Source organism: Hordeum vulgare, chromosome 6H (genome assembly GCF_904849725.1).
Source record: "Hordeum vulgare subsp. vulgare chromosome 6H, MorexV3_pseudomolecules_assembly, whole genome shotgun sequence".
Classification (NCBI taxonomy): domain Eukaryota; kingdom Viridiplantae; phylum Streptophyta; class Magnoliopsida; order Poales; family Poaceae; genus Hordeum; species Hordeum vulgare.
The window spans coordinates 34626212-34637527 of record NC_058523.1 but is presented as its reverse complement, the minus strand read 5'-3'; the positions used below and the strand labels follow the sequence as shown (position 1 = coordinate 34637527).

Sequence of the window (11316 nt, the reverse complement as noted above, 5' to 3'; positions counted from 1 at the left end):
TAGGGTGGGAACCCTAGGGGTGGCACCCCCTCTCCCCTCCCCCTATATATATCGGGCACTTTTGGCCATTGAGACACACAGTTTTTCCTCTCTCTTGGCGCAGCCCCGCTCCTCTCCCTCCTCCTCTCTGCCGGTGCTTGGCGAAGCCCTGCCGAGAGACCTCGTCTCTCCATCGACACCACGCCGTCGTGTTGCTGAAGTTCTTCCCCAACCTCTCCCTCCTCCTTGCTGGATCAAGGTGTGGGAGACGTCACCGGGCTGCACGTGTGTTGAACGCGGAGGTGCCGTAGTTCGGCACTAGATCGGAATCGCTGCGAGTACGACTCCATCAACCGCGTTCTAGCAACGCTTCCGCTTAGCGATCTTCAAAGGTATGAAGATGCTCTTACCCCTCTCTCGTTGCTGGTCTCTCCATAGGAAGATCTGAATATGCGTAGGAAAATTTTGAATTTATGCTACGTTACCCAACACTTTAGTCCCGGGTTGTGGCTCCACCCAGGACTAAAGGGGTCTTTAGTCCCGGATCGAGCCCCGAACCGGGACTAAAGATCCACCTGTATGAGCGGGAGTTAGAAAATTTCAAACCCAAATCGTCCATTTCTCTTCTTCTTCCTCTCGTTCTCCTGCCCGGCGCGACACAGCTAGTGACGAACTCGACGACGCCGTCAGGCTGCCCGCCGTCCTGCTCGCCGCCGCCTGCCGTCCTCCTCGCCGTCGCCGTCATCCTCTTCGCCGCCGCCGTCCTCCTCGCCGCGCGCCGCCCTCCTCGCCGCGCGCCGCCGTCCTCCTCGCCGCGCGCCGTCGACACCTCCGGCCGGTAAGCCCCACGCCCCCTCATCCCCAACACTCCGGCCAGCACAAGCAAAGAAGAAAAAGGAGAAGAAAAGAAGAAAAAGGATAAGAAAGGAATAAAAAGGAGAAGAAAAGAATAAAAAGGAGAAGAAAGGAAGAAAAAGGAGAAGAAATGAAGAAAAAGAAGAAGAAAGGAAGAAAAAGGAGAAGAAAGGAAGAAAAAGGGAAGGAGAGAAGAAAAGAAGAAAAAGGAGAAGAAAGGAAGAAAAAGGAGAAGAAAGGAAGAAAAAGGGAAGAAAAGAAGAAAAATATTTTTTTTATCATTTAATTCCTATTGTTATTAGGTTTGTGCTAGATTATTAGGGTTAGTAATATGTAGAATTAGGAAAAAAGAAAATAAGAAGAGGAGGAGAAGAAAAGAAGAAAAAGGAGAATAAGAAGAGGAGGAGAGGAGAAGAAGAGGAAAAATATAAGAAGAGGAGAGGAGAAGTAGTAGAAGAAGAGGAGAAGTAGAAGTAGAAGAAGAGGAGAAATAGAAGAAGAGGAAAATTTAGTGTAGGGTTACAAGAAGAAGAAATATATTTTTTGTCATTTAATTTTGCTATTGTATAGTGTATATGCTTAAGTGTTAATAGTGTTTCTTAGATTATTGCTTAATTTTGCTATCGTATATGCTTAAGTGTTAATAGTTTAATTTTGCTATTGTATATGCTTAAGTGTTAATAGTTTATTTTTAGCAAGAAAATTAATAGAACTAGTTTAATTTTGCTATTGTATATGCTTAAGTGTCCGGGACTGGGCTCCGCCCGGCTGGTATTTTAGAGTTTAGGTTCTAGCCAAGACCCGGGACTAAAGGTCCTCCTATATAAAACGACACTTCGAAGTTTCCAACCCCTCTTATATAGTTTGTTAGTTTATTAGTTAATCAAATGTCCGTTTTTTGCAGAACTATGGATCCACATATCAGGAACCTCGAAGAGGAAGAACTTCTCGAAGATATAATCAAAGACGGCCCCGACGTTGAACCAGCTGAATCTCCGACGTCATATCTAAACGACTCCGGATATGGAATGGAGGTCGAGCGAAACGAAGATGAAGCCGATGGGGCAGGAGATAGGTCCAATGACGGAGAAGGTGATAGCTCCACTGATGGAGAAGCCGGTGAAGAAATAATAAAGTCCGGCGAGGTATACATATGAAGTTCGACAATCACTTGTAATATGTGAAAAATATTGGAGATAGCTCTATATTGTATACATATACATTCATTTGACGAATGTTTCTCCCTCTTAGGCCTCCACATCGAGCAAATCTACGAAACGAGGCCCGACTAGAAAGTTGGATGCACGGACGCATTACACCTTTGAGGTGATAATGCCTACGGGCGAAGCCAAGCTTCCTAAGAATGCTGCTGACACATTCAAGAAGCAATGCGGAGTTCTCGTTAGGGATCACGTCCCGATCAACGTCCAGGAGTGGAACAAGTGCAAAGGGGCAGCCCATAGTGACTATGTCGCCGAAAGGTACAAAGATAATCTTTGGAATGATCTCATGTCACATTTCAACCTGCCAGAATGTGAGAATGAAGACGCCGCAAACAAACTGAGGGCCAAAGTCAAGCAGTGGACTCTAAAGAAGATGGCCGAACTGTTCCGTAGCTGGAAGAAGAAGCTATGGAAAAACTATCTGAAGACAAAGAAAGTGCCAGTATTCGAGGGGTATCTAGCCAAGCAGGCGAATCACTGGAAGGAATTTCAAGAGTACAAGGAGTCAGAATATGCCCAGGCATTATCAGAAAAGAACAAGATAAATGCCGACAAGAAGAAATATCACCACAAGCTGGGGCCAGGGGGCTATGAGACTGCCATCCCAAAGTGGGATAAGAAAGAGCAAGATCTGATAGATAAAGGCATCGTACCTGAACCACTCCGTGATAAGTGGGAATTGAGAGCAAGAAATTGGTTCCTTGCGCATGGTGGGTCGTACGACGAAACAACAGGGGACCTCATCTGCAATGACGATCTTAGGATACCCAGGGAGAATTGGAAAAGGATAGTGAAAGAAATTAAGGAGGGACAAAGAAAGTTCACTACAGATAGAGATAAAGATTTGCTCACACTGGTCCTCGGCAATGACGAACATGGAGGACGAACGCGAGGCTTCGGTCCTTCTTACCCGTTGTGGCTTGGGTTTGCCAGAGACCAAGACACTTACAGAAGCCGAGAGAGAGCAAAGAAGCGGCAGCAGGATGAGGAGAATGACAAGTTCAACCAGTTGCTTGCCAGGATTAACGAGCAACAGAAGCAGATTAATGAGCTTAGAGGAGTACCGCGCCAGGAAGATCCTGCACTTGATATTACCGGCGTCCCATCTAAGCGGAAAAGCAGCGTGACTGAATCTGAGGCCCCGCCTGACGATGAACGAAGAATGATAGAGGGCGGTCCCGGCTACCCCGTGGATGGAATCAAGGAGTCAACATCATGTGAACTCCATCAGAAATTCAAGAACATATCCATGAAGGTGGCCGTCGGACAAGCTTTACCTTCTGGCCCTGATGCACGCTGGCATGGCCGTGAGATTCCAGCTGGCTTTGCTAAAGTCGGGGTGGATGAAATCATGATGGGGTTTAATGATATGGAGCTCGACATAGCTGGACCCGAAGATGAGAGGACACTCGGAGAAGTACTGGGTGGAGTCATCCTATAGGACAAGAACTACATCAAGCTTCCAGGCTCGGCCCCAAGGACAACACCGCCTCCGAGTCGTCGCAGGTCACCTACACCTCCATTACCTCCAAGCCCTCCACATGACGTCGGCCAGCACAACAGGAGTCCATCTCGATCACCGCCGCCGGACTTGGGTCGTCCGTCTCCGCCGCCTCCCGCTCCGGATACAAAGCCTGAGCCTGCCATGGATACAAAGCGGGAGCGTGCCACCAAGAACGCTCCGCCGACGATTCCTAAGCCACAAAGCACCCCAAAGCGCAAACGGTCGCCCCTCCCAAAGGTACGTCATGCTAATCTTCCTATCAGACCTAATGATCGTACCCCCGAGGAAAACGCTAGGATAGCAAAGGAACATCATGATGCGCAGATGAAAAAGAAGGAACCCGAGCCCCGCCTGGAATACACCGAGAAGCAAATAGCATTTGCAAAATACTTCACGACCCTTCCATCACAGTATGACTTACACCATAAGCGTGATGACTATACACGCACATTGCAGAAGGAAGTGAAAAAGAGCAGATCACGTGCAAGCCCTCCACATGACGTCGGCCAGCACAACACGAGTCCATCTCGATCACCGCCGCCGGACTTGGGTCGTCCGTCTCCGCCGCCGCCCGCTCCGGATACAAAGCGGGAGCGTGCCACCAAGAACGCTCCGCCGACGATTCCTAAGCCACAGAGCACCCCAAAGCACAAACGGTCGCCCCTCCCAAAGGTACGTCATGCTAATCTTCCTATCAGACCTTATGATCGTAACCCCGAGGAAAATGCCAGGATAGCAAAGGAACATCATGATGCGCAGATGGAAAAGAAGGAACCCGAGCCCCGCCCGGAATACACCGAGAAGCAAATAGCATTTGCAAAATACTTCACGACCCTTCCATCACAGTATGACTTACACCATAAGCCTGATGACTATACACGCACATTGCAGAAGGAAGTGAAAAAGAGCAGATCACGTGCAAGTGCAAGTGGGAGCAAATCAAGTTCAACTACAAGCAAGAAAGAATCAGATGTTCCTCAGCTTGGACAACAGGCCAAACAGTCGATCCCACCCCTCAAGGTGTTAACCGAGAATGTTCCCCCTCCGGTGCAGGGGCTAGCTTTAGAAAGAGCAAAGGAGTTGGCGGTTGCATGTGGTGTCTCGGTTGAAGAATTGTTGTCTTCCCAAGACGACAGGATACCCAAGGCTGTGGTAGCCCCTAAGCCACAGTTTGTCATGGGTGAGCCTTTGATCAGCAAAGATGATCTCCCAACAAATATGCGTTACTTGCATCAATGGTAATTAAGTGAATCAAAGAATGGGAGAACGATGATCGTGCTGAGTGTCCCACAGGAGTACTACGGCCGCCCCGAACAAATCCATATCGACTTTGATGAACTCTTCCAGATGTACAACGGCGACGCCCTCGACAAATCGCTTATGAGTTGCTATTGTCTGTAAGTTTTTCAATTCGTTGTCTACATATAACTTGTTTAGTTATTTCAATTCATTGTCTATATATAACTTGTACTCTATTATGCAGAATGAAGATTCTGGATTGTAAAAGTAAGAGCATCCTAAATATTGGGTTTATTGACCCAGATAAAATACATATAGCGACGCTAACTAATTATCCCAAGGAGACGGAGGAAAACCTTCTAAGGTTTCTAACAGATCAAAATTTCTGTGACCACATACTGTTTCCATACAACTTCAGGTGAGGGTCTTTACTCTGTTGTGTCCATTCACTTATAAGTGTAATTGATAAGTTACTGACACACATATATGTATACACATGTGCAGCTTCCATTTGATTATGTTGGACATTCAAATTGATAAGGAAAGAGTTGATGCCTTCGACCCATTATCGAGACCCTTGGAACAGTTCCAAAGCCTGCAGGACATGCTCCAAGGGTAATTTCAATCATTTTTGCGCTCTATCGGTCTCTTTCAATGATTTTCTGATATATCAATTAATGAAAAACTTAGCAAATCATTATCCTTGTCGGGCAGGGTTTGGAAGCGGTTCAAGTGCGTGACTCCCGGTATCGAGCATGAGAAGCTGACCTTTAGAGCGGCTGAGGTAAGTAGTAGTATGATATACTTCTATTTTCAATACATTTATGATGCTAGATTATTATTTTGATTATTCATATTCTATTCTCGTAAAGTGCGACCAGCAGCCACGGGGAACGCATCTAGGCGGATACTATGTTTGCGAGACCATTCGCACGTTTATCTCTGAGTACAAGGATCACATATTCGACGTAAGCAATGAACATTCACACCTCTATTTTTACCCGTCATTCTTTGTTATCATGATTGATATTCATATTCATCTCCTCTTCTTATATAGCACACGGCCATGACGACGAAGGTCCTACCAGAGCAACGCGCGATTGCTGTTGCAGAGGAGCTTGTGACCTTTCTGAAGACGGAAGCTATAGATGACAAAGGACGATTTAGTGTAGCTAGGGGCCATTACTGATGTTCGTCCATGTAATCAAATAGACGGGCTCTAGTCCCGATAATTCAGATCTCCGTATAATTGTATATATATATGCTCGCTTGTAAGATAAGTTAACCTTATGTATATATGCATAATTATTTCTATTTAAATTATATGAAAACTAATTCCGAACACCAAACGAGGCATCACGTTAATCTCCCGAACACCTAAACCCTAAAACCCTAAAACCCAAAAATAATTTCATTAAAAAACCCCGAAAATAAGCAAGATTTGAAACTCTTTAGTCCCGGCCCGTGTAACAAACCGGGACTAAAGGCCCTGCCCGTGGGGCGCTACGAGGCGCCCACGTGGAGCACCTTTAGACCCGGCTTGTAACAGGACCGGGACTAAAGGTTAGGCCTTTAGTCCCGCCCCTTTAGTCCCGGTTGGTGAACCGGGACTAAAGCCCCTTACGGGCCGGGGCTAAAGGCCCCGTCCCCACTAGTGTTTATGCGTTTTTTTCATCTTTGTGGCACATCATTTTTACATATTACACCAGCCTAACTATGACAGCATGGAGGAACATGTTCAGAAATAGATGAAGCAACAACTCTGGCCTCTTAGATAAAAAACCAAGGTAGTTCAAGAGCAACACCACATTATTTGGCATACACTTTAACGCCGACTTATTTCTCATGCGCTGTTTGGCACAACAGGCCGGTCATCTAGCGAGCATAATACCGAGATGTTTTGACGTCGATTTGTAGATTCCACAACCTCCATCGATGTTCAGGCAATTTATCTGAACCTGAAGCGCGTACGCACACTGGACATGTGTTACATCTCGAACTGTGCGTACCCGAATCAGCAAATTGATGAACCTGTAATAATTTTCAACTAATCTCGAGTTTCTTGTTCTTCTTCATCCGTCGTGCCATCCCGAAAGTGCATGCACCCGAGCTGCGCTGATCAAGAAGAAGCCGCATGGATGATCCCGCCGCGGCCGCCGGCGCCTTCTTTCGGCGTCCCGGGCCGCTGAGGCGCCATAAGTCCGGCCGTGGGTGGATGTGTCCTGTTGCCGGCAGCGCCTTGCATCCGAGGCGCCGCTCTTGCGGACGCGTGCATCAGCTCTAGCGGGACGGGAGAAGCCTCATGGATGACCCCACCCTGGCCGCCGGCGCCCTCCGCCGGCGTGCCTGGCCGCTGCGGCCCGGGGGCGGCGAATGGCGCGCGGATCGCCCCGCCGGCGGCGCCTTCCCTCGAGGCTGGGAGCGCCCTCGCCGTCGCCCCCATGAACTGGCTCGGGAGGGACGACACGTACCGGACCAGCTGGAGGAGGAACGAAGGCGAAGGCGACGCCATTATCGCTGGTCTTAGCTTAGCTGTGGCCAAGGTGGAAGGAACGACCACAAGCTTCTGGCCCGTGCCGTGCAACGGTGCGAAAGAGCTTGCTATTCTTTCTCCGTTTCTCCGTCGTCCCTTAATGGGTCGCTAGCTGTGTTTCTTTTGCATGGACGCCGCTGGCGAGCTCTATTTACGGGGGGCACGTCGTGGACGCGCGCGGTGCAAGCTCTCGTGGGGAACCCGTCCGAGCCACCAAGACGCATCGTTCGTCCGCGTGGAATGGAATGCTCCATCTCCGGTCGCAAGAACTCCGAGACTTTGAATGGATCCAGCGCATGCGTAGGGTTCCGTTCAACGGCGTGGATGCGTACGTACGTGTGGACGCGGCTCAGGTGGCGATTAGTCGATGGCGGTTAGGTGAAGCGCCCACAGCATGCACATGCACATACACTTCACTGTGCCTCGACCCATTACAAAATGGTTAACAAAGAGTATGCATGGGGCGGCAAACGGTCATGTTGAAAGCAATTCCGTTTGATACATGCATGCCCTTGGTTGAACTGGACACACGTATGAAATCTACGCCAGTAAGTACGCAGGCAACAGATCATGTGATGCCATGATGATCAGAAGATTTTAAGTTTATGCTGTCCATTTATCAAGGTTTTATAAAGTTAAATGAGAAAATCGGTGGGGACAATGTTGGCTTCAATCTGCTACCCGCTCGATTCTTTGTCATCAAGAAACTAAACTTGGGGATATTTCTACGTTCAAAGCGATTTCTTTCCTTTTGGTTTCTCTTCAATGCTTCCACTTCATTCCCTCTGTGTGGGTGGGGGGGGGGGGGGGGGGGGGGGGGGAGGGGGGGGGGGGGTTCTAACGGCTTGGGATGAAGCCAATTTTGCTTGTACGCACTTCCAAGTAGATACTTTTGCTCTTACCTGTTGGTTCTCCTCAAAATCGACTGATCTCTCTTTAATTTGTAGTTACTAATGTGTACGGTCCTTGCGATCATGATTGTAAACTGGAGTTCGTACAATGCCTTAAATCCTTGTCGTCATTAGTTAACGACCTAGGAACAATTTTGGGCAATTTCGATCTAACTCTTCGCCACTCCAAAAATTTGACTGGTAATTTTAATGTTAATGAAGCAAGCCTCCTCGCAAACACTATTAATCACATGCAGCTTCAGGAACTGCCTTTGTTGGACAGACTTTTTACCTGGTCGAATCAACAAATAAACCCTACCTTGGTTAAACCAGATCGGACGTTTGTGATGCCATGATGATCAGAAGATTTTAAGTTTATGCTGTTCATTTATCAAGGTTTTATAAAGTTAAATGAGAAAGTCGGTGGGGACAATGTTGGCTTCGATCTGCTACCCGCTCCATTCTTTGTCATCAAGAAACTAAGGCCCTGTTTGTTTCATAAGTCCTATGACTTTTTTAAGTCCCAACTTATAAGTCATAAGTCATTACCTGTTTGTTTACAGGGACTTATAAGTCCTGAGTCCCTACCTGTTTGTTTACACGGACTTATAAGTCCATGTTGCACCTAATAATACACTTGTTCACATGGATCGTAATCAGCCAACGCGTAAGGCACACAGGATAAGCACCGCTTCAACGAGGCTCAGGAGAGGGTCTGTCCGGCGATTGGAGGCACCGCTGCAACGAACCGAGGCAGAACGAACCGAGGCGGGGCGACGACGGGGCGGCGTACCGAGGCAGAACGAACCGAGGCGGGGCGGCGACGGGGAGGCGACCGGAGCGAGAGGCGGGGCGGCGACGGGGCGAGAGGCGGGGCAGCGACGGGGCGAGAGGCGCGGCGGTGACGGGGCGGCGACGGGGCGAGAGGCGCGGCGGTGACGGGGCGGCGACGGGGCGAGAGGCGGGGCGGCGGCGGCGATTGGACCGAGAGGCGGGGCGGCTTGCTTGGACCGAGCTTGGAGCGACACGGGTAGGTCCGGCCCGGGATAAGTCCCAATAAGCTCCTCCCTGAGAGTCTTATTTGATAAGTCCCAAATCACCACAGTAAGTCCCAATAAATCCCTTGTGTTTGATTTAGGTGGGACTTATAGGGACTTTTTTAAGTCCCTCAAGCAATAAGTCCCTGAAAACAAACACCCTCTAAACTTGGGATATTTCTACGTTCAAAGCGATTTCTTTCCTTTCGGTTTCTCTTCGATGCTCCCACTTCATTCCCTGTGTGGCGGCGTCAGGAGGGGTTCTAACGGCTTGGGATGAAGCCAATTTTGCTTGTACGCACTTCCAATTATATACTTTTGCTCTTACCTGTTGGTTCTCCTCAAAATCGACTGATGTCTCCTTTGTAGTTACTAATGTGTACAGTCCTTGCGATCATGCATGATCGTAAACTGTGTCAGCTAAAAAATGAAACCTCCGCACTCCGACGAGCACCGGAGACAAGATCCGACAAGAGAAGGAGGAACACATAAATTTTCCACGCGCTCGAACACCTACACCGCCATGAACGACACTTCCTGTATTTCTTCCCTGAGCACGTACTCAGTCCGTTGCGTGAGCTACACAGCAGAGACGGTCTTATACCCGCGAGCACTGACATACCAGGCCTCGCCCACACGCACTCGCTACCCCACTCGCCACGCCCCGCACGCGCCGGCTCGCGCCCACGTCCCGCGCTTGACGCGCTCGGCGCGGCCTCCTCGCGCGCCTGACGCGGTCCTCTCTGTTTGGACCCTCGCCAACTAGCTCCCGTGGCCTCGCGCACACACACGCTGACTCACGCGCACACACACAACACGGTTTCGGCTCGCCGTCGTGCCCGACGCGCACCCATATACGCGTCCGGCACAGCCGGCTCATCGCCGCGGCTTATTGCCCTAACATTCTCCCCCTAAGACGCGGCTCAGAGGAGCCCGGCATTCTCAACGTCGACGTCCGCCAACAGCGCACGCTCCGCCACCGGTTCCCTCCGCCACTCGGGGCAGTCCCGCTTGAAATGGCCGCGCTTGCCGCACTTGTAGCAACGCCCGCGTCGGTTGCCGTGGTTGCCCGACGCCACGCTCCGTCCGTCGACGTCGTCGTGCACTCCTCCCTGCTGCCGCTCCCGCACCCGCCACTGCGCCATGGTCAGCAGCAATTGGTCGCCGCCACGATCGTCGCCGTCCTGTCCACGGCGCCGCAACCTCTCGTCGAACGCCTTGAGCCGCCCCAACGCGTCCTCGAAGAGCATCGTGGATACGTCACAGAATTGCTCAATCCATGCCACCGCCGCGTACAGGCGGTCCGGCACGGCGTCGAGCAATTTCTTGACCATCGCGACGTCGTCCAGGGTCGATCGGAGCCCCGCGTAACGCGTCGCCATCCCGCTGATCTTCCCCGCAAAAGCATCCACAGACTCGTCGACGTCCATGCGCAGCCGCTCGAAGTCGCCTCAGAGCGTAGCCAGCCGCGCCGCCCGCACACAATCGGCTCCGACGAAGCGCGACTTGAGACCGGACCATATCTCCGCCGCGGTCTTCTTTGCGGCCACCTGCAGCAGCAAGTTGTTGGAGAGTGCCCGCAGCAGGTAAGCCGGCGCCGGCTTATCTTTCTTGGCGATCACCGCTGACGCCGCGTCCTCCGGTGGCACCACCGCCTCCCAGAGCCCGGCAGCATCGAGGTCGGCCTCCATCTTGATGGCCCAGGTGGTATAGTTCTCCCTCGTGAGCACAGAGACCGACGTCGACATCGTCGTCCCCGACCCATCAGAGTACGGGACCAGCGCCATGGCCGGCGAGCTCCTCCATCACCTGTGGCTCTGATACCAAATGTCAGCTAAAAAATGGAACCTTCGCACTCCGACGAGCACCGGAGACAAGATACGACGAGGGGAGGAGGAACACAGAAATTTTCCAGGCCGCCATGAACGACACTTCCTGTATTTCTTCCCTGAGCACGTACTCAGTCCGTTGCTGTTAGAGCATATATCTCCATATGTGGTTTTGGTAATTGATGACAATTCCTATGGGCTAATGGTTGCCTTAAGTTATATTTATA

General features: G+C 50.4%; 2 protein-coding genes across 2 annotated transcripts; both read right to left on the bottom strand.

Moving 5' to 3' along the window:
* Nucleotides 1-6488: 6488 nt before the first annotated feature.
* Nucleotides 6489-7415, bottom strand: LOC123406068. The gene has a single exon (XM_045099562.1). It carries the CDS (start codon nucleotides 7310-7312, stop codon nucleotides 6920-6922), a length of 393 nt encoding a protein of 130 aa, XP_044955497.1. The 5' UTR covers nucleotides 7313-7415; the 3' UTR covers nucleotides 6489-6919.
* Nucleotides 7416-10183: 2768 nt separating this feature from the next.
* On the bottom strand, nucleotides 10184-10690 carry LOC123405339. The gene has a single exon (XM_045099066.1). The coding sequence runs from the start codon at nucleotides 10688-10690 to the stop codon at nucleotides 10184-10186; it is 507 nt and encodes a 168-aa protein (XP_044955001.1).
* Nucleotides 10691-11316: the final 626 nt, after the last annotated feature.